The sequence below is a fragment of the Arvicola amphibius genome, chromosome 1 (genome assembly GCF_903992535.2).
Source record: "Arvicola amphibius chromosome 1, mArvAmp1.2, whole genome shotgun sequence".
NCBI classification, from domain to species: Eukaryota; Metazoa; Chordata; class Mammalia; order Rodentia; family Cricetidae; genus Arvicola; species Arvicola amphibius.
The window spans coordinates 586,601-613,194 of record NC_052047.1 but is presented as its reverse complement, the minus strand read 5'-3'; the positions used below and the strand labels follow the sequence as shown (position 1 = coordinate 613,194).

At 43.0% G+C, this 26,594-nt stretch overlaps 1 protein-coding gene across 1 annotated transcript in view; it reads left to right on the top strand.

Annotated features, from left to right (window-relative positions):
- The first annotated feature begins 11,992 nt into the window (after nt 1-11,992).
- Pigg (phosphatidylinositol glycan anchor biosynthesis class G) overlaps nt 11,993-26,594 on the top strand; it is a 34,279-nt gene continuing 19,677 nt past the window's right edge. The window contains 8 exon segments of the mRNA XM_038341479.1: nt 11,993-12,239; nt 13,262-13,467; nt 15,934-16,143; nt 17,489-17,509; nt 17,511-17,552; nt 17,555-17,603; nt 17,606-17,677; nt 18,549-18,692. Of these exon segments, the coding sequence (XP_038197407.1) occupies nt 12,086-12,239; nt 13,262-13,467; nt 15,934-16,143; nt 17,489-17,509; nt 17,511-17,552; nt 17,555-17,603; nt 17,606-17,677; nt 18,549-18,692 (898 nt within the window). The 5' untranslated portion in view covers nt 11,993-12,085.

The window sequence follows — 26,594 nt, the reverse complement described above, 5'->3', positions numbered from 1 at the left end:
GTGCTCTTAACCACTGAGCCACCCTTCCAACCCCTTCTGGACTCTATGAAAAGGTGGGGAGAGAGGACTGACTGCTCAGGGTTGTTCTCAGATGTCCAAGTGTGCATACCATATACATGCACACAGTAATAAAAATTTTAAATTATTAAGGCATTTGTTCTTTTTTAGATTTCTTTCTATCTATCTATCTATCTATCTATCTATCTATCTATCTATCTATCTATCCATCCATCCAGTGTTTTGCCTGCGTGTATGCCTGCATGACAGAAGAGGACACCAGATCTCATGGATGGTTGTGAGCCACCATGTGGTTGCTGGGAATTAAACTCAGGACCTCTGGAAGAACAGCCAGTGCTCTTAACCTCTGAAATATCTCTCCAGCCCTGTGTTTGCTCTTATTGAAACAGAAGTATTAAGCACTCATAAGGTTATTACTTATCAAAAGTAAAGCAAATTTTAGGTATTCAAATAGTATTTTGAGTTGTAGAAAAAAATGTAACTTAATTTCTTAATTTCTTTATTGTAACTTTAATACACAGCTATTTCCTCATTGGACTCTGATACCTAACCAACCCAAGTGACCATCAAAAAGAATTATTCAATCCATGTAGCAAAATACTTTTTTTTTTACTTTGATTCTTTGTGTCTAGGTTTTTGGCTCTAAGTCCTGTTCAGTCCCCTGTCCTGTGGTCCACAGACTAAGGTGAAGGAAGAGCTATGACTGAATAAGTGACCTTCAGATGCTCACGCCAGCTCCGGCCCTATCTGAGTTCTTCAGGTAAAATGAGGTCTTCCGATTGTTTCTACCATAAATCAAGAACTAACAATCCCTAGAACAGGATTTTTGAGCTCCAACATTATTATTTGGAGCTGGCCTTTTTTTCTGGAGTGGGGGGGGGGATTGCTCTTGTGTGTTATATTTTTCAGCACCCTTATCCTAGACCTAAAAGCTAGCGCCCCTTTTAACCTCCCCTTCACAGTGACACCAAAATATCTCTGTAAACGATACATGCTCCTCTGGGAAGAGAGATTAAATTTACTCCTCTCTTCTACCTCGTAATTGCTGAGATTACAGATGTGTGCCACCACTTTGGGCTAATAAATATTTTTTTTCTTTAAAATGGAGGCCAAAACTGGGCGGTGGTGGCACACTCCTTTAATCGTGGCACTCGGAAGGCAGCAGCAGGCAGATCTCTGAGTTCAAAACCAGCCTGGTCTACAAGAGCTCGTTCCAGGACAACTAGGACGGTTACACAGAGAAACCCTGTCTGGAAAAACAAACAAAAAAAAAAAAACCAAAATGGAGGCCAACTGGGCATGGTGACTCGAACTTATAATCACAGTACCTGAGAACTGAGGCAGGAGGATCACTATGAATTCAAGGCCAGCCTAACTGCATAGTTCCAAGTCCTTCCAGGCTACAGAGCGACAGCACTCAAAATGAGTAACTTTAAACTGTAAGATCCCTGCCTTCCATATCCCAGTAAAAAATCTTACTGTCATATAAATAGAAAACACAGTCTGGTCACTGTGGGTTCTTACTACTTTGTTATTGAGGACTGCATTCTTTTTTTTTTTTTTTTTAAGTATTTATTTATTATGTACACAATATTCTGTCTGTGTGTATGTCTGCAGGCCAGAAGAGGGCACCAGATGTCATTATAGATGGTTTTGAGCCACCATGTGGTTGCTGGGAATTGAACTCAGGACCTTTGGAAGAGCAGGCAATGCTCTTAACCGCTGAGCCATCTCTCCAGCCCCCGAGGACTGCATTCTTAAGGGTACTACTTCTGCCTTTATTTACTTTAGCAATTAGTGGACTGTTTTCCTGTCTTTATAAGAGCTTTTCTGGTTTTCATCTGCTAATTTTTTTCCCTGTGCATGTATGTATGCATGTATACATGCATGTGGCAGTGCCACCATCATGAGGAACCATTGTTAAGCTGTGCCCAGGTAGAAGATCCAACTGTTAAACAATTGATTGACAGTCTGCTGGCATCCCTCCCTGACTGCACACAAGATTGGTTCTTCCTCTTTCTACCTTGTAAAAAAAATATGTGTATGGATGTTTTACCTGCGTGTATGTTGTGCCACTTGGCATGCCTGGTGCCTGTAGAGGCCAGAGAGGACATGGCACTCCCTAGAACTGGAATTATGGGTGACTGTGAGCCTCCATGTGGGAGCTGGGAATTGAACCCAGGCCCTCTGGAAGAGCAGCCTTCTTTAGCTTTTTAATCTCTGGTATATGTCTACAGTTCACAGAATCCTGAACAGAGGAAGCCTTACTGGAAAGGATGCATGAAATAAGTAATTACTAATTTTGTCAGTCTCGCAATACAGTAAGTTGAGTGGAGATGATGTTAAACACATCATAAAATAGCATACTCGCCAGGTGGTGGTGGCGCAAGCCTTTAATCCCAGCACTTGGGAGGCAGAGGCAGGTGGATATCTGTGAGATCCTCCCCCTTCCTGTTTGATCCTTTCTTCCTCATCCTCCCCTCCAATCCATCCATAACAGACTATTCGGTTTTTTCCTTCCTAGGGAGATCCATCCCTGTCTCCCAGTTCCTTACACTATATCTAACTTCTGTGGTTCTGCTGATTGGAGCCTGCTTATTGAAGACTTAACAGCTAATGTCCACATATAAGTGAATACATATTTGTCTTTTGGGGTCTGGATGATTCTTTTCTAGCTACCTGCGAATTTCATGATTTCATTTTTAACAGGTGAGTAATATTCCAGTGTGTAAATGTATCACATTCCCTCTTATTTTTCCCACATATACAATCATGTGGTCTACAAATAAAGGCAGCTTTATTTTGTCCTGTACAAACTGTGTATCTTTGTTTCTCTTTCTTTGCTTATTGCATTGACAAGTACTTTTACTACAATGTTAAAGATTTGTAGTGAAAGGGAACATCCTTGTCTTGTTCCTGATCTCAGTTAGAAAACTAAGATGCTAAGCTGCACCAAGCATATGTCCTTATCAAACCAGGGAAGTTTGAATTTAGCTTTCCTGAATACTAGTAAGAATATTAAAAATGAAAGTTATCCAAGATTACTTACTACTCCAAGTACTCAAGAACAACTCATTTATGATATCAACTACTTAAAAGTAGCCATTTGAAACTCTTCCATACTAAAGCTTCAAGTTTGGGAGGAACTATGATGATAACTCATCCCTTTAGTATGCTTTATTTTATTTTTGGTTTTTTGAAACAGGGTTTCTCTGTGTAATAGTCTTAGCTGTCCTGAAACTCACTCTATAGACCAGGTTGGCCTCAAACACACTGAGAGCCACCTGCCTCTGTCTCCTAAGAGCTTGCGCCACCACTGCCTAGCTACCTGTAAGTTTGTAAAACTGAAGTTTTTACTTAGAACCACAGTTCTAGTTACCCCGTTGGTTACTCTGTGATCCTGGAAGTAGCTCAGTGCTCCTGTGCTTTGCTCTGCTCCCTTAGACTTTGCTGTCTCAGGCCTACTTTGGCCTAGGTTCCTGGCTTTGACCGGTTTCTGTAACTCCTGGTCTGGATCCTCTCCTGCAGCAGTCCCTGGCTTGGAGTTGGTCCTGCAAAGGTTTCTGGCTCCAGTCTACGGTCTCAGAGTTCCCAGGCTAGGGTGTGCCCAGAACCACAGAGGACCTGGCTCAAGCTTACTCCCTCTGAGGTCCCAGACTCACGCCTGGCCTAGCGGAGATCTCTGGTTCCTGCCTACTCCCTCAGAGGTCCCAGATTTACGTCCAGACCATCAGCAGACTCTGGCTCAATCGCTCAGAGCTCAGTGGTTATTCCCCTGTACCTGTTCCAGTGAAGATCACTGACTCTGGATCAGGTCGCTGACTCAATCCTGATCCGCCAGTGTCCCGGGACTGGATTGACTCCTGGCTTCTGCTCCCATAGAACTTGCTTCCTCAGGCCCACTCTGTCCTGGGTAGCTGTTTCAGTCCCACTCCTGTGGAATTTGTTGCCCAAGGTGGAGTTCCTTACCTCAGGCCTGGGGAGGTGGCCCAGTGGTTAAAGCTCTTGCCCTAAAAGCAAGGGGGCTGCAGTTTGAATACACAGAACTCACATGAATGGTGGGTGGGTGTAGTGGCTTGCTTCTAATTCCAGCATCAAGCTGACTACTAAAACCAGCCATAGAGACAAGCGCTAGGTTTGACTGGCAGATACTGCTTCAAAGGATAATGTGAGAACAGTAGAGGTTGAGTCTCAGCATCAGCCTCAACCCTCCACATGCTTGCACATAAGTGTGTGTATACACGCATGTGCCCCAACATATGCACACACAAAGGCACTTGAAAGGACAAAAAATATGGAGATGAAATTACATTAGAGTCACCAAGGAGAATACAGAAGTACACTTGAGTGTGGGAATTGGGGACATTGCTGAGAATAACTTGGCATGACTACATTGAGCCTCTCTGCAGAGGACACTAACTCACCTGGGAGGTTCCCTTACAGATCAGGAAATACCTTTGTCTGTGGGGAGTAAGCACAAGATTAAAACTTTTTATTCCTCTGAAGAGCTGAAAATCAGTTAGGACAACATTAAATATAAATATATGCCTGGGATAGAATGTTGGGCTCATTTAAACACAAGTTCACTAAAAATTACAGTAACAATCAGAGAGGAAACATCTTTCTGTATAATGAGGTTAGACTCCACTGAAAAGCCAAAGATGCTTAAATTTTCCACATAAATATGTTCACGCAAACTTGAGGCAGATAGAGTGTAGTCGTGACATCACAAGAAACATGCAGTCGTGACATCACAAGAAACATGCAGTTGTGATATCACAAGAAACATGCAGTCGTGACATCACAAGAAACATGCGGTACATGAGCAGAACTATTCCATAGTTAGATTTGGCTGTCAACACAGATGAGATACCTGTGAGAGCTTCAATTGAGGGATTGGCTCAGTCAAATTGGCCTTGGGGATTGTCTGTAAGGCATTTCCTTAACTGCTAGTTGATGTAGGAGAGCTCCATCCACTGGGAGCAGTGTTACACCTGGACACTGGGTTTTAAAAGAAAGTTGTTAGAGCACAGAACAGTGGGAGTGAGCGGAAAGTGTTCCTTTGTGCCTTTTCCTTTCGTTCCTGCTCAAGTTCCTGCCTTGACTTCCCTCAGTGGTGAACTATGACCTGGAAGTATAAGCTGAAATAAACCCTTACCTCCCCAAGTTGCTTTTGGCCACGGTGTTTATCACAGCAGCAGAGAGAGAAGCAGAACAAACTACAAACATTACCAAGTCCAGTTGATAGTAAAGGGAGTAAAAGCCTTCAAGGATCTGACCAGACTGAGTCTGGTTTTAAACACTCAGTTTAATTTCAATAAGAAAAATCTCACATGCTCGATGGTTACTAAACTACATATAATGTATGCTCACAGTTTGAATATGAAATGTCTCATTCAGGCACCAAAGTTTGAACACTTGGTCCTCAGGTTGCACGGTTTTAAGAGGCTAGGAAACCCTTGGGAGAACATTGCTGAAGGTAACTCGGGGCTTGTGTTATAGTCTAGCCCCATTTCTTATCTGTTCTCTGCTTCCTGAATGTGGATGCAATGTAAGCCATGCTCACACTCCTGCCAACGAGCCTTCTCTGACATGGTGGTCCTTAAACTGTGAGCCAAATCAAATCTTTTTTTCTCCCTTAAGTTGCTTCTTTTCAGGGACTGAGTCAGCAATGAAAAGAGTTAACTAACAAAACTTGCAGCCTTTGATGTCCTTGCTAAACACTGAGGAACTACTAGTATGAACGTAAAAGTGAATTATCAGGGCCGGACAGTGGTGGTGCAAAATAAATTATCACCCACCCACTAGCACTCAGGCTTACAGAAGGCTCAGAAGATGGCTCAAAAATTGTTTGCTATGAGCCGAGCAGTGGTGGTGCATGTCTTTAATCCCAGCATTTAGAAGGCAGAGGCAGAGGCAGGCGGGTCTTTGTGAGTTCGAGGCCAGCCTGGTCTACAAAGTGAGTTCCAGGACAGGCTCCAAAGCTACAGAGAAACCTTCTGTTGAAAAACCAAAAAAAAAAAAAATTGCTTGTTACATAAGCATGAGGAACTGAGTTCAATCTCTAGCACCAACATAAAAAAGTCAGTTTGTGTAAACAGACCCACATCCATAATTCCAGCACTGGGAGAATAAAGACAGGAGGATTCCAGAGACGTACTGGCTAGCCAGTCTTACCAAATTAAGCAGCTCCAGGTTCAGTGAGAGACTCTGTCTCAAATAATAAGGTGAAGAAAAACTGAAACAGATACCTGATATTAATCCTACACACACACACACACACACACACACACACACACACACGCACGCACGCACGCACGCACGCACACACGCAATAAAATCACACAGGGTGTAGACACATACCCATAAACCAAAGGTTACTTTACCAGATTTGCTCCTTGGAAGGAGAGTGGGGGAAGGGCTGAAAGGGAGAGTCAGAAACAGTCAAGAAACTAGGATGGCCACTTTCAGAACACAGAGGGAAAATGTAAGAATCAGGAAATAACCCTAAAGGGAAAGAAAATAAAAGAAGTAGCAGGAACAGGTTCTGGTCCCGGGGTGCTGCGTACAGCTTGGAGTTTGGCTCCCACACTTGCCTGCATCAGCAGTTGTGCGGATCTTTAAACAAACAGGAAAATATATTAATACAAAAAAGATGATGGGCAGAATGTGAAGGGCAGAATGGAATCTGGAACCATGGTGTCTGACATTTTCATAGTCCTCACGAAGGTCTACAGTTCAGGTAAGACCCAAGCTGAAGGGAAAGTAGTAGAACTTCAGTGGGAGCTGAACCCTCAAGGGGAACCTGAGATATTATTAGGGGGTTAAAAATGGGCACAGAATCTGAAGGAACACTAGCATTTTCTGATAAAGAAGAGAAATGTCCCAAGACAACTGAGGAGGAACTTTTAAAGTTTATTCAAGAAGGAAAGACTCAGGAGTGAAAAGTCTATTTCAACACAATGATAACCACTGTGGGCACAATAATGTGGTTAGAAAGGCTGAGGCAGGAAATTTATTTAAGCCCATGGATTGAAGAGCAGCCTGAAGAAAAGCATGATCCAGCCATCATACCTACAAAAATAAATAAAAATAAAATCTTGTGTTCGTTGTGGTGGTGGTTTGGAAAAGAATGTCCCGGAGCGAGCGCCTCCGCCCCAGGAAAAGGAGAAGAAATGGCGATGATGATTGTGACCACCTCCACCCCAGACAAAAGAAGCAGGAGGAACCCCGCCTTCCAGAACTCCTGGGACACGGGCGTTCATGTAAACTGAAGGCACTGGTGAATGTGGACATGAAGGTGATGAGAAACTACGGCCTGAACGACTGAATTGTTTTTCTAGATGGGCACGGTGTGGCATACATGTGACATACCTTTAGTCACACACTCAGGAGGCAGAGGCAGGCAGGTCTCTGTGAAGCCAGCCTGGACCTACAGAGTGAGTTCCAGGACAGCCGGAGCTTCATAGTGAGACCATGTCTCAAAAACAAACAAAAAAATATCAGCAAAAATAACCAATCAAATAAAAAACTATAAAATGATCTTCTTTCAAAGAAGAAGTCAAACTCACTATTTGCTGATGATATGATAGTTTACATAAGTGACCCAAAAAATTCTACCAAGGAACTTCTCTCATAAGCACTTTAAGAAATATAGCAGGATACAAGATTAACTTGAAAAAAATCAATATCCCTCCTTTACACAGATGACAAATGGGCTGAGAAAGAAATCAGAGAAACATCACCCTTCACAATAGCCACAAATAACATAAAATATCTTGGAGTAACTCTAACCAAACAGTGGAAGACCTGTATGCCAAGAACTTTACATCTTTGAAGAAAGAAATTGAAGAAGACACCTCTTGGTAAGTAGATTTCTTGGGTAAGTGGAATAAACATAGTAAAAATGGCAATCTTGCCAAAAGCAATTTATGGATTCAATACAATACCCATCAGAACCCCAGCAAAATTTTTCACAGACCTCTAAAGAACAGTACTCAACTTTATATGGAAAAGCAAAAAACCCAGGATAGCCATAACAATCCTGTACAATAAAAGAACTTCTGGAGGCACAAAATACCTGACTTCATACTCTACTACAGACCTACAGTACTGAAAACAGCCTGGTATTGGCATAAAAACCAGATGGGAGGACCAATGGAACCAAATTGAAGACCCAGATATCAATCCACACACCTATGAACACCTGATTTTTGACAAAGAAGCAAAAATATAAAATGAAACAAAGGAAGCATATTTAATAAGTGGTGCTGGCATAACTGGATATCAACATGTAGAAAAATTAAAATAGATCCATATCTGTCATCATGCACAAAACTCAAGTCCAAATGGATCAAAGACCTCAACATAAAGCCAGCCATAATGAACCTCATAGAAGAAGTGGGAAGTACAATTGCATACATTGGCACAGGAAACCACTTCCTAAATATAACCCCAGTAGCACAGACACTGAGAGAAACAATTAATAAATGGGACCTCCTGAAACTAAAAAGCTTCTGTAAAGCAAAGAACACGGTCAACAAGACAAAATGGCAGCCTACAGAATGAAAAAGATCTTCACTAACCCCACATCAGACAGAGGTCTGATCTCCAAAATATATAAGCAACTCAAGAAATTGGTCTTCAAAGGAACAAATAATCCAATAAAAAATGGAGTACAGACTTAAACAGAAAACTCTCAACAGAGGAATCTAAAATGGCTAAAAGAAACTTAAGGAAATGTTCTACATCCTTAGTCATCAGAGAAATGCAAATCAAAACAACTCTGAGATTCCATCTTATAACTGTAAGAATGGCCCAGATCAAAAACACTGATGACAACTTCTGCTGGAGAGGCTGTGGGGTAAAGGGAACACTTCTGCTTTGCTGGTGGGAATGCAAGCTGGTACAACCCCTTTGGATGTCAGTGTGGCGATTTCTCAGAAAATTAGGAAACAACCTTCCTCAAGACCCAGTAATGCCACTTTTCGATATATATACAAAGGATGCTCAATTGTACCACAAGGACATGTGCTCAACTATGTTCATAGCAGCATTATTTGTCAAAGCTAGAACCTGAAAACAACCTAAATGCCCCTCGACCAAAGAATGGATAAGGAAAATATAGTACATTTACACAATGGAGTACTACACAGTGGAAAGAAATAATGGCATCTTGAAATTTGCAGGCAAATAGATGGATCTAGAAAACATCATATTGAGTGAGGTAACCCAGACCCAGAAAGACAAATATCATATGTACTCACAAGTGACTTTTAGACATAACACAAATAAAAACCAGCCTACAAATCACAATCCCAGAGAACCTAGACAACAGAGAGGACCGTAAGAGAGATATACATGGATCTTATCTTTATGGGAAGTTGAAAAAAAATCTTCTGAGTAAATTGGGAGCATGGGGACCATGGAAGAGGGTAGAAGGGGAGGGGAGAGGAAGAGAGAGGAGCAGAGAAAAATATATAGCTCAATAAAAACAACTGTAAAAGAATGTCCCCCATAGGTGCATATATTTAAATGTTTGATCACTGGGAACAGGGACTACTTGAGAGGATTAGGAGTATAGCCTTATTGGAGGGGTATGTCTCTGAGGCAGGGATATGAGGTTTCAAAAACCCAAGCCAGGCCAAGTGTCTCTTCCTGTTGCCTGATGATCCAGATGAAAAACTCTCAACACCCTGTCCTTCTCCAGCACCATGCCTGCCTGCATACCACCATGCCCCACCATGACGACAAAGGACTAGACCTCCGAAACTATAATCAAGGCTCAATTAAATGCTTTTTTTGGGTAAGAGTTGCCATGGTCATAGCGTCTCTTTACAGCAACAGAACAGTGACTAAGACATTCATCCTTACAGAAAAAAATTCACGAAAACAAAAGCTACAGTTTCACCACCATGGAACAGTAGATATCAGAGCATCACAAGGCTAAGAAAAGAGTGGGAGTAGTCAGGAATAGAAGTCAAAGAATTTAGGTGCCCAAATGTGTTATCAAACCAAACAAAACAATTGGATAACAACCAAACTGTACATCCCTGGAAGATCCTGAGCAACCAACAAAAACAGATCCTGCAAAGTGAAACAAACGGAGACTCCGCTGCTGAACTCTACAAAGAATAGTCTGAAATTGAATAAACTGACTTAAAACACAATCTCCTAAGAACCTTTCCTGCGGCGTATGATTTACAATGTCCAAGATGAAATCTCTCTGGATGTAACAAACTGGACAATATGTTTCCTATGTTTGTGTTGGGGGAGGGGTGGTTCTTAAACCAAATACTGCAAGGAACAGACAAGAAGTTAAGCAACCTAAACTGTATTCAAATACTTAAAGGTAGAAAAATGAAAGAGGAAGATCCATCAAATAGAAACCAGAAGAAAACATCTGTTTTACTGATGCGCATTAGTGATTGGTAAAATTTCGAAAACATCTATTGTTCTATAAGTTCCACTTTTTTCCCAAAAGAGAAACAGGCTGAGAAACTGGTGGGGCAATTTGGAAACAATTTAATATATGGACTTGCAGAAGAAAACAAAGAATAGAACACAAAATACATGTTTAGAAACAATGACTAAAACCTTCTTAATTTTTGTGAAGGACAATTTCAAAATAGTTAATGACCTGTAATTAACATAGAAAGAACAGTACTCATGGCTATTTGAAAAAAAAATAGAAAAAAAATAAACTGTCTGGTCAACTGTAATGGAATAATAAGCTATGATTAACAAGAGACAAGTATGACTGACGTGAAGCCCTTGTTTTACTGCACTTTAATGATACAATTGATGCTGGTTAGCTAGAGCTGAGAAATTAGTGGTGATTAAAAAGGGACTGGCAGTCAGGTGGTGGTGGCACATGCCTTAGTTCCAGCACTTGGGAGGCAAAGGCAAGCAGATCTCTATGAGTTCAAGGACAGTGTGGCATATAGAGCTACTTCCAGGACAGCCAGGGTTACAAAGAGAAACTCTATCTTGAAAAACAAGAAAACAAAACCAACAATGACAGACAGACAGAGAGAGAGAGAGAGGAGAGAGAGAGAGAGAGAGAGAGAGAGAGAGAGAGGAGAGAGAGAGAGAGAGAGAGAGAGAGAGAGAGAGTAGAGAGACCTCAGGGTCAGCACACAGAATCTGTGATCTAGGATGGCCAAGGCTGCCTCTCATGTTGGCAGCTAGACTTGACAATGTCTGCAACTGTATCAATGGTGTCAGTCTTGAAGGGATGACGAAGTCATGAAGAGCGCTGAGTTGTGTGGCAGGGATGAAGGTCCCTGAGGAAAGACTTATTGTTGAGGGTGCAGCATCAGCTGCAGTGGAGAGACACTAATCAGTGCCTTGAGACAACCACCCTCAAACAGAAGCAGGTCTGGAGGAGAGCCAGCCTGAGTCTGCAGGACATGCTGTGTGTGCTAGGAACGGCAGAGCTGAAGAAATCGAGCCTTTAGAGCTCAGCAGGCTGTGAATTCACGATATCAGATATTTATACTTTTGGACTTGGGTTTGCTCTGATTTTATTGGGGACCTTTCTTGATTCTTTATTCTTGGAGTAAGAAAGTATATAACTTTATTTTGATTTTACAGAGTTCACTGTTGAGAGACTTTGGATTCTTTTTAATCAGGGTCCGCTTAACCTGCAGGCTTGCCCCAGAAATAGCCCTTGAGACCCTTCAGGAAACCGGGGCAGTAACACCGGGTGGAGGTGAGGTTCGCCTAATACACGTGAAAACCAGCAGCTAAAAACCTGCGTGGACGACGGCGGTGTCAGATGCGCTTGGCTCAAGGGTGGAAGGCGTGAATCTTGAAATCCCGAGACTCTTTGGGCTTTTGGGGCTACAGACAATCAGGCGAGCCGGCCCGAGTCTCCCGGTAGGATCGCCTCGAGGGTCGGTCGGAAGGAAGTCATCAGAGAGCGACCGCGGCGCGTTGACGTATTTCCGGTGCGCCGGCGCGGGGAGGCGACTCTGACAGCCCGGGAGTGGCTTCTGCTTGCCGGTCCCGTAGCCCTTGCAGCCCCGGGGAGTTTCAGGCCACCTCGGCCCGGCGGCTGCGCAGGATGCGGCTGGGCTCCGGGGCCTTCGCTGCCTGCTGCGTCGCGATCGAGGTGATCGGGGTCGCGATATTTATTCGAGGGTTCTTCCCTGCTCCGGTTCGTTCTTCTGCTAGACCGGAGCACGGTGTAGAAACTCCGGCGCCCGAGCCTGTAGCAGGTATGGATCCCCTTCCCGGTGGGCCTCGCTTTCATTCTGCCCCACCCCGAAACAGTTTGCACTGTGTAGCTTGTTTCTGTGTCGTACAACTTGGAGGTAATCGCAGCCGGCCTCGGTGATAATCAGTGTAAGCCCCGAGTGACTCCGGCTCCCCTTCTCGTTTGCAGCTGTGCACTGATCCCTGTCTCTTTTCCTGATAATCCTCTCAATCACTCCCAATTTAGGTTTCCAGTTCTGAGCAATAGGTTTTAAGAGGTAATATTTCTTCAGACCCCTCCAATTTCCTACTACTCTCTGTAGCACACCTCCCCATCCCATGGTTAAGAGTGCATTAGAACCCCGACTGTCCTCACTACACAGAAATACACACCAGACGAAGACTGATGCTGTGAGACTGGTCCACACAATCCAGTCACTGGACGTGTAAGCCATTTTCTAAACCCACCAGTTACTACCTGGTCGCTACACAGAGCCCAACTGTAGGTCTTTTATGGAGAGGCGACCCTGCCCTAGGCTCCTCCCTGTGCTAAGATCAATTCACCACGTATTACTTGGTACCTGCTGGTTGTTAACATAGCCCAGCCCAGAAGATATCCTGCTTGGTAGTCTGACGTCTGTAGGCTAGTGACAACCCTTGAAAGAGCCTTGTTTTTTCAGGGTTGCCTTGTCTGGTCTCAGAAAATTAACACTGTCTACCAAAAAATGGGCTTTCTTTTGGGTCGAAATAGATATGCTATGTGTTAGAAGAACAAGCAAAAAGACATTAAAAGCAGTTGAGTACTAAGTAGAATCTAAAGTTTAATTTCCCATTTGTTTATTTTCTTTTTCTTTCTTTCTTTTTTTTTTTTTTTTTTGGTTTTTCGAGACAGGGTTTCTCTGCAGCTTTAGAGCCTATCCTGGAGCTAGCTCTTGTAGACCAGGCTGGTCTCGAACTCACAGAGATCCGTCTGCCACTGCCTCCCAAGTGCTGGGATTAAAGGTGCTTGTTTATTTTCAATTTCCCCTTTTCCAAACACTTTTAGGAGCCAGTTCGAACTGGACCAAGCTGCCATCTCCTCTCTTCAGTAAAGTTGTTATTGTGCTGATAGATGCCTTAAGAGATGATTTTGTGTTTGGGTCCAAAGGCGTGAAGTACATGCCCTACACAACTTACCTGGTGGAAAAAGGAGCATCTCATAGTTTTGTGGCTGAGGCAAAGCCACCCACAGTTACGATGCCTCGAATCAAGGTAAATTTATCTTGATTTATGAATCTTGGTTTGATTATTTTGAACGTTTAGAGAGATTATCTAATCTACTTGGAGACTCTGTTTTAATAACATGGAAAATATTTTGATGCTGTGAGTTTTACTGGGGCAGTGGGATGCTGAAGGAACCCTGTAATAAGACAAAGCCATCTTTTTACTGCTTGTGAAGTAGCCAGAATTCATACTTCATGGAAAGAAGGAAAGATTTAGAACCAGATTTTCCAGGCCACTGTAAACCAAGAGATCCCTTCCTCTTTGGTAGCCTGCTGTGTTCCAGAGTCATCAGGCTTGAGGGAACCTTTAGAGATATTCAGACTGTTTCATAAGTCGTATTCATAAGAAAACAAACTCAGATAAATAAATTGCTTGTTGAATTATATTATACAAAATGATTAAACAAGTACTGAACTGGCTCAACAACAAATTAAGTGTTCACTTTGGTGAGGGTAAATTTTGAAGTGAATAAGTGGTTTTGCCCAAGAATCATGGCTAAATTAAAAAAAAAATTGAAGCTCTTTGTAGATTGGCTTGAAGGACTACTTACTGAGCAAGTACTAGGTATTGATAGTGTAATGGGTAACATTTAGGAGGACAGTACCTCTACTTCAAAGGCTGTTAGTCTCTATGGACATATGTAGCCATTAACAGTGAGATTTCAATAAACATAATTATCCTTGTGATGAGTGCCTGATGGAAGAGAACCGCATGTAATACTGAGTTTGGAGGATAGAAATGCAGTTGAGGTTATGGCGTCAGAAAAAACCGTCTGAGGAAATTACACTAAAAGATACTATCAGGAGAGCAGGAAGAGTGCTGGCAGAGAGGGCCAAAGGAGCTTGAAAATCTGGGCCTGTACTGCATTTTTAAAAAATGATTTCATTGTATTTGTTGAGCATTTTGTCTGCATGCATGTATGTGCACTACATATGTGCCTGGTGCCTGCAGACGGCAGACGAGAGTGTTGTGTCCCCGGGCTGTAGTTACAGGTGATTGTGCACTGTCCTATGAATGCTGGGCACTGATGCTGGGTTCTCTGCAGGAGTCAAGTGCTCTTAACCACTGAGCAACCTAACAAGACCCTAGATTATTTAAAATTCTTGTTTTTAAACCATTCTTCCATTGGGCTTCACTGGACCAGTGTGGTTTAGGGCCAGCCAGTTACTGCAGAGGTTGTGTTTGAGCATATCCCACATCAAGCCACCTACCCGAGGCTCGTGTGTGCAGGGACACCTGACTGACCTGGCTCTCACTGTTTGAGCAAGAACTCCTTCTCAGCCAGAGGAACTAGTAATTTTGGCTATTTCTAAGTCTCCAGATTCCAAAAATACGTGGATACTTTAAAACTTATCCATAGTTGTCATCTTTCCCAGAGCCCCCTTTCAGATTTTAAGTAGGTGTCTTGTTTGTCACAGCTGCAATGGAGCAATTATCAGATCAGGTGATAGGAAAAACCACAGGTACAGTGTTTCCTTGGTAACTATTTAAATTTCAAAGTAATTGCTTTTGATAGTTTTGTTGGTTTTCCTTTGCTCTTGGAGGGATGGGGTGGAGGGATTTGCCAAGCTCCTCATTCTGCCACTCTGGAAGTCTGGTTGTTTATATTTACTTACTTGGCTGTTGATAAAACTCAGCAGTAGAGCACTTGCCTAGCATGTGTATAGCACTGAGTTCAAGATCTGGAGCCTAAAAATGAAGTTTGTGTTTATTTGCCACTGAAGAAATTTTATTAGAATTCTTTAGTCATTACAAAGATTCCTGTTCCTTCTTATCACAAATCTGTGGCTATTGTCTTAAGTGGTAGTATAACTCCAAATCATGAAGATTTATTGTTATTACTGTGGCCTGGTAGGGTCTGTGGTAAAAGTGGGTAGAGTATTTCTGTATCAGAAAGACAGGATATTTCAAGGCCACCGTCTGTTGCATGGTGCAACACTGTGGGTGGGTCTGATGTTCCACTAACAGTCCTGGCCCTCTTCACTTTGAGAACTCTATATCGGCAGTTTAAAAAAAAAAAAAAAAAACCTTAAGAGACAGATATTCGATTTGCTGGATTGTTAGGGTTTGTTTGTTAGAGTTAATGAGCTTGCTTGTCACATAGAGCGTGTTAAATCTTACTTGGAACCCTGACAAAGGGTCTGAATATACTGGTTCATGTTTTCAATGTATATGCATACATATTAGCATTAAATCATTAACCCAGAGCTTCTGTGATTGGCACTGTGTCTAACTGTTATTGTCTCCTCCTCTCCTGTCTTACCCATGAAAGGATTGCCTGAACCATGTTCATTAATCAAATCTTCATTTTCTGTGTCCTATCTCCCCACCTCACTCCCTACTGCTGTCCTAGCTCAGGGGCCAGTATAGGATTGACTGTAGGTCTGTACCCGTCCGCCGCCGAGGCTGCACTTTTGGATCTGTGATCTAAGTCTCGAATGCTTCTTCCTGCAGGCATTGATGACAGGGAGTCTCCCTGGCTTTGTTGATGTCATCAGGAACCTCAATTCTCCTGTGCTCCTAGAAGACAATGTGATAAGACAGGCCAAGGCTGCCGGGAAAAGAATGATCTTTTATGGAGATGAAACGTGGCTTAAATTATTCCCTAAGCATTTTGTGGAGTATGATGGGACAACATCATTCTTCGTGTCAGATTATATAGAGGTCAGCTTCCTGCCCCCGCCCCCCAATCACAAGGTCTCATGTAGCCCGGGTATGGCTGGAACTTGATCTGTAGCAGTGGCTGTGAACTCTTTATATCTGTGCCTCCACCTCCAGAGTGCAGGGATTAGAGCCATGCACTCCCACACCCATTTCAGAGGTCAGTTTCTTAAAAAGAGCAGCATATGCCTGAAGTCGAGCCTGGTACTACCATTTTCCACTCAGGTGATGCTATTTCCTGTGTGGTATTTATTAATTTATGAAGTGGTGTGGCAAGATTATAAAAATTATTCATTTACATCATCAGTTGTAAGTGGAGGCACAAACCCTGTTACAAGTGTGAACCGAGGTGTGGAGGCCCCCAAATGCAAAATAGTTGTACAGATGTTACAGGCCCAGAAGATCAGTAAGGTGCCACAGCAGAGGAGCTGCGTCACTGAATGAGTGAGGACCCTGTCTGGCCTTAAGGGAGGCAACAGTGTTACAGGGGTCCAGTGCCTCTTGGGGTTCTTTAACTGTTGGGATCTACAGGGGGACCAGAGCTATGATTGCTTGCAGTGAGCTGAGTAGAATCTTACTCTAAGAGGTATCTGCAGCAAAAGGAAGATCAGGATTGCATCCAGGTACGTAAAGGTTGGGCCTGAGGCAGAAGTGATAATCACAGGTGTTAATCTGTTTAGCACTAGAGCACTAGTCTCTCCTTAGTTTGGGGTTTGGGAGCCATTCCTTGAGAGTGTGTCTTCTCCCTGGTACCTTCTAGAGTGGTTTACCTTCCCACAGTTCACCAGGGCGGCAGGGTGCTACTTTTCAGTGGCAACACGTTTTCTCGGTATCTGTGTCGTCAGGTGGAAGCACTTTTATTTGTGGAACATGTTTCATTGGGAGGGAAGTGGGCTCACTGAAGACTTGGCTGAGCAGGCTACCAGCCCTATCAGGAGCTGTTTACCTGCTCACATCTTCATGGTGTTGCTTTAGAAATGGAGGTAAATGCTGTGGCTTACTCCTGACTCTCCTGTACGCTCGGGCTGGCTGACCTTCATTGCCCATAAACAGGCTTCATGAGCCTGTCTAGTTCAGACAAGCAGTGATCCCCTGGGGGAGGGGTGAATGCCAGAATAGCATTTCTCCTTTAAATTATCTGTGTATATGTCTTGTTCACAAACTAGAGGCATTATAAAGAATAGGCATAAGCTTAGTCTAATACTCATATCCATTTACCTTTTTTAGTGACTTCAAGGCTTTGGTTTTATTTGGTTTTTGTTTTTTCAATTTTCATGAGATTGACTCCTGGTGATCCAGGAAATTGGATGCACTATTTATACAGCATCCTCCCTCCCTCCCCTTGAAGGTGGATAATAAGGTCACAATGACATCTGGATAAAGTGTTGAAAAAGGAGAACTGGGATGGTGCTGATCCTTCCACTATCTAGGGCTGGATCACATTGGCCACATTTCCGGGCCCAACAGCCCCTGATTGGTCACAAGCTCAGTGAAATGGACAGTATCCTGATGAAGATTCACACTTCACTGTTGTCAAGTGAGGGATTGCCATGGGGGTGGGATTTCATGTTGCTGATATTTTCTGGAATGAATAGAATGACTGAGCGAGCATTGCCCATTGTCAGCCAACCAATCATGCTTCTGCCATGGGTACCGTCTACATCGCTACTATTTATAGAGTTCCATTCTGGCCAGGAAGGAAACATAAGAAATATAGTAAGTAATATGTTTCTCAGGAAAACATAGGCAGCAGGTGGCAGCACCCCTGTACTAAGGAGAGGCTGTAATTTCAAATAGTGTATTCAGGACAGTCTTCTTGGAAGAGTGTTCTATGTGAAGGGACTTGACAGGAGGAAGGGACAGATTCATACTATCTGTGTGGTGTGTGTCAGGTAAAGAAGAAGCATTGAGGTCTTGTCAAGAGCTCAGTATCACTGGAACAGGTAAGGTCAAATGGTCAGAGCTCTGGGCGAGAAGCCCGTGACCTGCCTAGCGCCCCCTCTGGATGCCTCTGAAAAATAAATGGTGGGAAACTGAGGCAAGAGGAGCCACATGCCCACCGCTGGGAAATGACAGGCTCCCTGTTGTCAGATGTCACAGCACAGCCCTCGTGTACCCTGTGAGCTATACACTGTGTCATAGCACAGCCCTTGTGTACCCTGTGAGATATACACTGTGTCATAGCACAGCCCTCGTGTACCCTGTGAGATATACGCTGTTCTTTCTTCACCTATAGCGTGACTACCTTTGCCCATTCAGTCTGACGCAAAGCTTATTGGAAGAGATTTAATGCACTAAGGAGAAGGTTCTGTTTATGAACTAAAGTGAAGTTATACAGTTGTTTCCTTTGCAAGACCATAAATGTTCTTGCCAGACAAGTACAGTTGACAGGTTCTCCTTTACCTTACAGGAGAGAGAGACTCTCTTACCCAGTTTGCTGGTTCTCTGTGGTGATCATGGGATGTCTGAGACAGGGAGCCATGGGGCCTCTTCCACAGAGGAAGTAAGCACACCTCTGATCTTAATCAGCTCTGCATTTGAAAGAAAACCTGGTGAGAATTAGGAACAATTAACATTTAAAACTGTAGTCTGGTATAAGTTATCCTAAACAATGTGAAATAAAAATTAAAGGGGAGACGGGAAATCAGGATTTATAATTTAAATTCTTTGCTCTGGTTCTCAAAATATAAGTACTTTTTGTAAGAATTCAATTTTAGAAATATTACTAGCTAGGTATGGAACTCCTCAAAATTTGTCTTGGGCTAGTGAGATGTCTCAGTCGGCAAGGGGACCTGTGGTCAAGCATGACTCTTGAGTTCCATCTCTGGACTCACCTGGTGGAAGCAGAGAAATCACTCACAGTTGTCCTCTGACCTGGCATTCATGTGTTCACACATGTACATGTATATATACAAAGTAAATGAATGAGTCAGTAAATACATATAATTCTTTCTTGAGACAGAATTTCTCTGTGTAGCCCTGGTTGTCCTGGAACTCATTCTGTAGACCAGGCTGACTTTGAACTTAGAGATTCACCTGCCTCTACCCTCCCAAGTGCTGGGATTAAAGGTGTGAGCTACCACTGCCAGGGTCTAAATATTTTAAAAAATGAAAAAAAAATGCCAGCAGGTACTACTTAAATATTTTTAAAAGTGCATCACTATTCAAACTGTATGTGTACAGCGGGATAGGGTCAGAGAGCACAATGGACTAACTGAGGCCCCAATCCTAGGTCAACATAATCCTGATTTCCCTGGCCTGGCTGTCTCTCTCTCCCGCCTCCCAGCTGCATGCCATCTGCCTCCACAAGACTAAAGCAAAGCTGACACCTACAGCTGCTCTCTGGTTCTGGTCCTGTAACCTAATGCATTGGGCTTGCATCTTGGTGAGTTTAAAGCCAAAGCCAGTATAGCCAGGACCTGAAAGAGTGGAGAAAGATGTGCCTGCAGTTGGCAAGACCGTGAGAGTCATTTCCAAAACAATGTTTTCTTGGCCCGAAGCAGGACTTTTAGTTAGGGAACCTATTCGTATTCATTTAGAGAGGTTAGCCTCTTTCTAAACATCTTAACTAAAAATTACATCTGAACATGCTTAATTAAAGAATCACAATTTAAAAAGGAAAGACAATAGACACGTTTTGGACTATGCTTAGTTTAAAGTCATGAAACTGGAAAAGATGAAAGTGATGGGCAGAAATGCCTCTGGGCGTGCTCAGCCTTTACCATAGGTTTTTAAAATCAAACTTTTAAATTAAAATTGCCTAATTCCCCCTTCCCTTTTTTCCCTCCAATCCCTTCCATGTACCCCTCATTTGTTCCCCCTTGAAATAAATCATGGTTTCTTTTCATTGTTTTATACACACACACACACACACACAGAAACAAACAAAGGAAAAAATGTGGTTTCCTTAAATATACAAATGTGACCTGATTAGTCTGCTAGTGTTCCGTATATCTCTATCATTTGAAGGCTGACCACTTGGTATTGGACTTTCTCCTCTGAGCATTCCTTAGTTGCCTGTAGCTCTTTGTCTGCAGAGGCTGTGAGATTTACCCCTTCCCTGTTAGCATGCCTGATGCCTGTTGGTGTTTTACTTCTTCAGGTCTTGTTTAGACCACCATGTTGTTGTGGTGTCATGGGTCCTTGTCATTTCTAGCAGATTCTTGTGGGCCAGCCTTGACAAAATACCTCTTGGCAAGGTAGGGACATGGGAATTTTGAAACAGTAAAGGATGTGAAGATGTGTGGAAAATGACAGGACAGAAACCCAGAACAGTACGGGGAGGACATTCCACTGAACACTGAAGTCGCCCGTCTTTATTTTTCCATATGTTTTTATACCCAAATACAAATGGGGGGAATATAACAGAACACTTCATTAACATACTACAAAGTACAACTCAAACAGTTAATCGCTTTTAACACTTTGAGGCATCAGATCATTAGCGTTCTGTTGTTTAGGCAGTGAAGCTGCCCTAGACCAGTATCCTGAAGACAGCCACTTCCTTCGTGACCTCATAGTTACAAAAGAAGGGGCAGAAGTATATTAGCTTATCCTGACCACCTGTCAGGACGGCATGGACTTACTTGTATGAGCTATTTTAATGTTGAAAGAATCAAGTAATTACATCCTGAGTTGGAACATTCAACTATGCTTATCAGTCACTTAGAGCAACCGCCAACTCTCTGACTGTCAGGCAAGGTAGAAATAGGCTCACATTTTTGGGTCTTCACAGGAGATACAGTAGTGTAGCAGATATCCGGATCCTCTGGCTGCCAGTGTTTCAGCCTTCTCCATGGAGCTGTTTCCTGGCTTTAGGTGCAGGAGTTATGTTGTAGATGGATCAATTGTAGATGGATCAATTGCAGCTGGGCACCCCTTGTTGTCTGCGTTTTGACCAGTGTTCTGAAATGGTCTCTATATGTTATAAAGAGAAGTCTCTTTGGTGAGCGGTGAGAGCTATATTTTTTGTGGGTATAAGAATACATATTTAGGATGCAATTAGGAATCATGCTGGTTTAGTAAAGTGGCGTTACTAAGTTCTCTAAAATCTATGACCCCACCAGCCCTGGAGAGTTGGTTAATTTTTCTAGTACCAGGCATGATTTCCATCCTGTTGAGTGGGCCTTAAGTCCAATTAGAGAGCTACTGGTTACCACCAATATGTGAGGCCACTACCGCATTCTTAGGGTTATCCTGCTGTGCTGGCCGTCATAGATGGTCAGAGTAGATCATACAGCTGGGTAGGACTGCCGGTGGCTTCCTTATTCCTAGGGCGCACAGTTGCCCTCTTAGGCAGCTGTACCATGGCTGTCACCAAGCCTGGAAAGCTCCACTCTTGTCACCTGATTGCTCTTTTGTTTCTGAGACAAAAACAGGTGAGGAATGGCCTGTTTCTGCCTTGGGGCAGACGTTCTCTCCACTGTAGATGGGGTGAGGAGTGGGGCTACGTTCCTAGCTGACTCCCTGTGGGGTTGTTTTCCAGAACCTGGGGTCAGGATGGGGGGAGGGACGTTACAGATTCATGTGCCCCAAACTCTTCAAGTTCTTACAAAAGTTCAGTAGATTTTCATGAATGAACGTTTCTTCATTTGATAAATACTCTTAGCTGATTTTTCTGACTGTAAATGTGGCTGTTGTTTTTATGAAGTTTGGATTATCTGCCATGGGTATGGGTCACTCCAGGGGCAAGGGAAGAATAACATCCCTCCTCCTGGATCTGCATAGGGCAGAGCAGGTATGTTGGTTGTTTGACTCACCACTGGGTAGGACTTGGCCTGTTTCATGAACTTGTTTTGTCTTCCAAGCCTAAGTGGTGCCTGTCAGCTTTTTCATCAATATTTGTTTATTAAAGGTTTTAAAGATTGCTGAAGTAGGGATATCATGGGACAAATGGAGGAAGAACTGGGACTAGTTCTTTGAAATGCCTGTAGGATAAAGCCCTTGGTACCCTGTGTTCACAGTGCAAAGCTGTAGTTATTAAAACAGTTTGTGCTGGCGAGATTGACAAGCCTATCAATGGAGGAAAAGAAAGACGTTAAAACAGATTCCAGCATAAAAGATTTGTTGATAATAGTGGCATCTCACATTGATGAAAAGAGACAGGACACCCAAAATTATGTTAGTATAGTATGCCCAGGTAACCTATTAAGCAGTAATGCTGGTTACCCACTTCACTTTTTAAACTAATATAAATCCCAGGTCCAAACATTTTAACCACTTAAAAAGATTCTTTATGTAGAAAATTTCAGACCCATTAAAGGCAGTTAAGCAGTGTAAGTCTCCCGATGTACCACCCAATGTAGTAGGAGCTGCGGGCAGGTCTGCTTTTCGTCCCGCCCGGCTCCCAGCCGCCTGGCTAGCTTAAGCCCCTAAATAACAACACACAAATTGTATTCATTTAAACACTGCCTGGCCCATTAGTTTCTAGCCTCCTTACTGGCTAACTCTCATATTTTGATTAACCCATTTCTAATAATCTGTGTAGCACCACGAGGTGGTGTCTTACCGGGAAGGATTCAGCATGTCTGACCTGGTGGCTGCCTTCATGGCATCTGACCCAGAGAGGAGAGGCATGGCGATTGCCTGAAGCGTCTGCCTCGCTTCCTTCTTCCCAGCATCCTGTTCTGTTTACTCTGCCTACCTAATTTTCTGCCTATCAAAGGGCCAAGGCAGTTTCTTTATTAACCAATGAGAGTAACACATAGACACTCCTCCATCAACCCAGTTCAGTAGTTACTGTCCAGCTGTAGCTTGTCTTATTCCAACTGTGCACACACTCATTTTCCTTATTATTTAGGGTCAGACCTCAGAACTATAAATGTGCACCTTCACATGATCCTGGTTCTATTACTATGTGTCAAAAATGTCATTAATTCCTTAATGTCATCAAATAATGTTTAGATTTCCAGTGCCTGCCCCCCCTAAGATCCATACATTGTGGTGTGTCAGTGTGTCTCCTAGGTTTCTGTTAACTCAAAAGTTTCCAACTCTTAATTTACTACCATTTATTTGCTGAGAAAAAAAAATCAAATTGTCTGTGGAGTCCCCTGTGATCTGGATTCCCCTGAACCAGTCTAGCTATGTAACATAACTCTTAGTTTTCCTGCCTCAGCCTCCCCAATCTCCCAAAATAGTGCTGCCTGCTGAGAACCAAGAATTCAGATGCACAAGCCTTGTAGTAGGATTTTTTTTTTTGATCTAAACTGTAACACTGGACTTTGTAGACAGAGGCTGCTTGTATGTTTCCCACCCACCCAGACACAAAACAATCACACAGAAACTATTAGTTATAGGCCTGCTTACCCAGTGAGCCACAGCCTTATGGCGATACACAGAATAATAGAAATGGGTTAATTTAGGATGTAAGAGTTGGTTAATAAAAAAAAAACCTAAGCTAATAGGCCAATAGTTTCTGTGTGATTATTTCGGGTCTGGGCAGCTGGGAAACAAATGAGCAGTCTCCTTCTACAGGACTTTGTGATTTTAGTAGTCATTGATGACCAGATGGGAGTTTGCAAAGAGTAGTTTTTTAATTCCATATTTTTATAATACTTAGCTATTACTGTGCTATTTAATTCTTATTTATTATTTTGCTAGTCTAACAATCACAGAGATGTGATAATTTATAGAGAAAGAAATTGATTTCTTGCTCTTCGCAGGCTGGGAAGTGCAAGGTCAGAATGTCAGAATCTGGTGAGGTTTGTTCTCTTATTCCAAGATGATGCCTTAATTACTGCCTCTGGAGGGAAGGAACATTGTATCCTCCTGTGACAGATGATAGACAGGAAAGAGTAAAGAGGATGAGGCTATTTTATAGTGGTGCTAGGGCCATGAGCTGATACCTGACAGAAGACACCACCTCCCAATATTAGTGCACTAGAGATTTAAGTTTTCATCACAAAAGTTTTGGGAGAACATGCCAGGAGGTGCTGGCACATACCTTTATTCCCAGCACTCAGGAGGCAAAGCCAGGAGGATCTCTCTCTGAGTTTGAAGTCAGCCTAGTCTACAGAGTGAGTTCCAGGACATCTAAGGCTACACTGAGAAATCTTGTCTAGAAAAAGCAAAACAAAACAAAAAACAAAAAAACCAAGAAGAAGAAGAAGAAGAGGAGGAGGAGGAGGAGAAGGAGGAGGAGGAGGAAGAAGAGGAAAAAGAAAGCAAAGGAAAAGAAAGTGTTCCCGTATACTTTGGATTTCCCAGTGATATTTTCTGCATAAGAGAGACAAAATGTATTGTTTTTTTTTCCCACATACCAGTTTCAAATCAATTAATGACTCATTATTATTCTTGAAGTATATCCAATTAAACTTGTTCAGTTTTTAGTAATATTGGGTTTAAGCATATTGATTTGTTTCTATTCATTAAACTACTATTCATTATTTTCCATATCTTTGGCCAGTGGGAGCATCTTCATATTAATTCCCAAGTCCTTTAGGCAAGACCTCAGTGGTCTCTGATCCCTCTCTTGCCCTCTGAACAGTATTCCTAACTGCCATGCCTGTGTCTTTCTCAGGGCTCAGTTAGCTTCCCAGGGTGCCCAGATCCTTCAAGTAGAATTGGTAGAATATACTGTGTCAGAAGTGTGAATTTATGCTGGGTCTTACTAGGTTTCTGGACAGAACAAGGAAACCTTTGATGTTGTGTTTTGTTTTTTGAGACAGGGTTTCTTTGTGTAGCCCTTTCTGTCCTGGAACTCACTCTGTAGACCAGGCTGGCCTCAAACTCAGAGATCTGCTGTCCTCTACCTCCCAAGTGCTGGGATTAAAAGTACGTGCCACCACTGCCCAGTGGAAATCTTTTAAGATAAGGTGATCTTGAGTTTGAATTGATACTTTCAGTTCACATTCAGAACTATGAAATCACCTCTTTTTTTATTTTATTAAAAATTTCCGCCTCCTCTTTACCTCCCCCTCCCCCCTCTACTCCCCGTCCCTCTCCTGTCTGAAGAGCAGTAAGGGTTCCCTACCCTGTGGGAAGTCCAAGTTCCTCCCCCCTCCATCCAGGTCTAGGAAGGTGAGCATCCAATCAGGCCAGGCCCCCCCAAAGCCAGAATGTGTTGTAGGAGCCAAATCCAGTGCCATTGTCCTTGGCTTCTCAGCAGCCCTCATTGTCCGCCATGTTCAGGGAGTCCGGTTTTATTCCATGCTTTTTCAGTCCCAGTCCAGCTGGCCTTGGTGAGCTCCGATTAGATCAGACCCTCCATCTCAGTGGGTGGGAGCACCCCTCGCAGTCCTGACTTCCTTGCTCATGTTCTCCCTCCTTCTGCTCCTCGTTTGGACCTTGGGTGCTCCGTCCGGTGCACCAATGTGTGGCTCTGTCTCTATCTCCATCCATTGCCAGATGAAGGTTCTATGGTGATATGCAAGATAATCATCAGTATGACTATAGGATCTGGCCTTTTCAGGCTCCCTCTCCTCAGCTGCCCAAGGAACTAGCTGGGGGCATCTCCCTGGATACCTGGGAACCCCTCTAGAGTCAAGTCTCTTGCCAACCCTAAAATGGCTCCCTTAATTAAGATATATACTTCCCTGCTCCCATATCCACCCTTCCTATATCCCAAGCATCCCATTCCCCCAAGCTCTCCCCATCCTCCCCTTCACACTTTTCTCTCCCCATCCTCCCTCACCCCCATCCCACCCCCAAGTTCCCAATTTTTGCCTGGCAATCTTGACTACTTCCAATATCCAGGAGGATAACTATCTGTTTTGCTTTGAGTTCACCTTCTTATTTGTCTTCTCTAGGATCACGAATTATAGGCTCGATGTCCTTTATTTATGGCTAGAAACCAATTATGAGTGAGTACATCCCATGTTCATCTTTTTGGGTCTGGGTTACCTCACTCAGACGGAATCACTTCTTTTGATCTGGCCTCTGCTTTCTCTGCCTGAGCCTAGAGTTCTAGTTATTAGTGTTTGGTAGAGTTAGAGCATCATATGGAATACACTTACGTCACCCCACAGTAGACATGCATCGGCCTTAGAATAGTGTCTGATTAAATGAAGTGAATTTGTGTTGTTTTTGCGTTTGTTTCATGTTTTTTTTTTTTTCCCAGCTTAAAACAGTGTAAGAAAACAGTAGCAGAAAGTACTGGAAGATAAAAAGCAATAATATTAAAGTAGAAAGTTTGTCTAGAAAATAAATTTGACCAAGTGAAAAGTCTGTACAGCCAAAAATTACTGCAGTTAAAGTAAAATCTCCACATATTCTCACTTGTGTATCTAAACTCTGAGCAGGGCTGTCCAGGCAGACTTCCCTGGTGACTCAGTCAGCCCTGTAAACCTGTTCTGATGCTTCTGGGGTGGAGGTAGGGTGGGGCTAGGGCTCACATTCTTTACTGCTGAGAAATCTCTGCTAGGTTACTTTTCATCCAAGGTTGTTTGGTCTACAGGGCCCTGAGCCTGATGTCTGAACACCACAGCTGTTCTCCTAAGGAGCTGGTTGTGCAGACC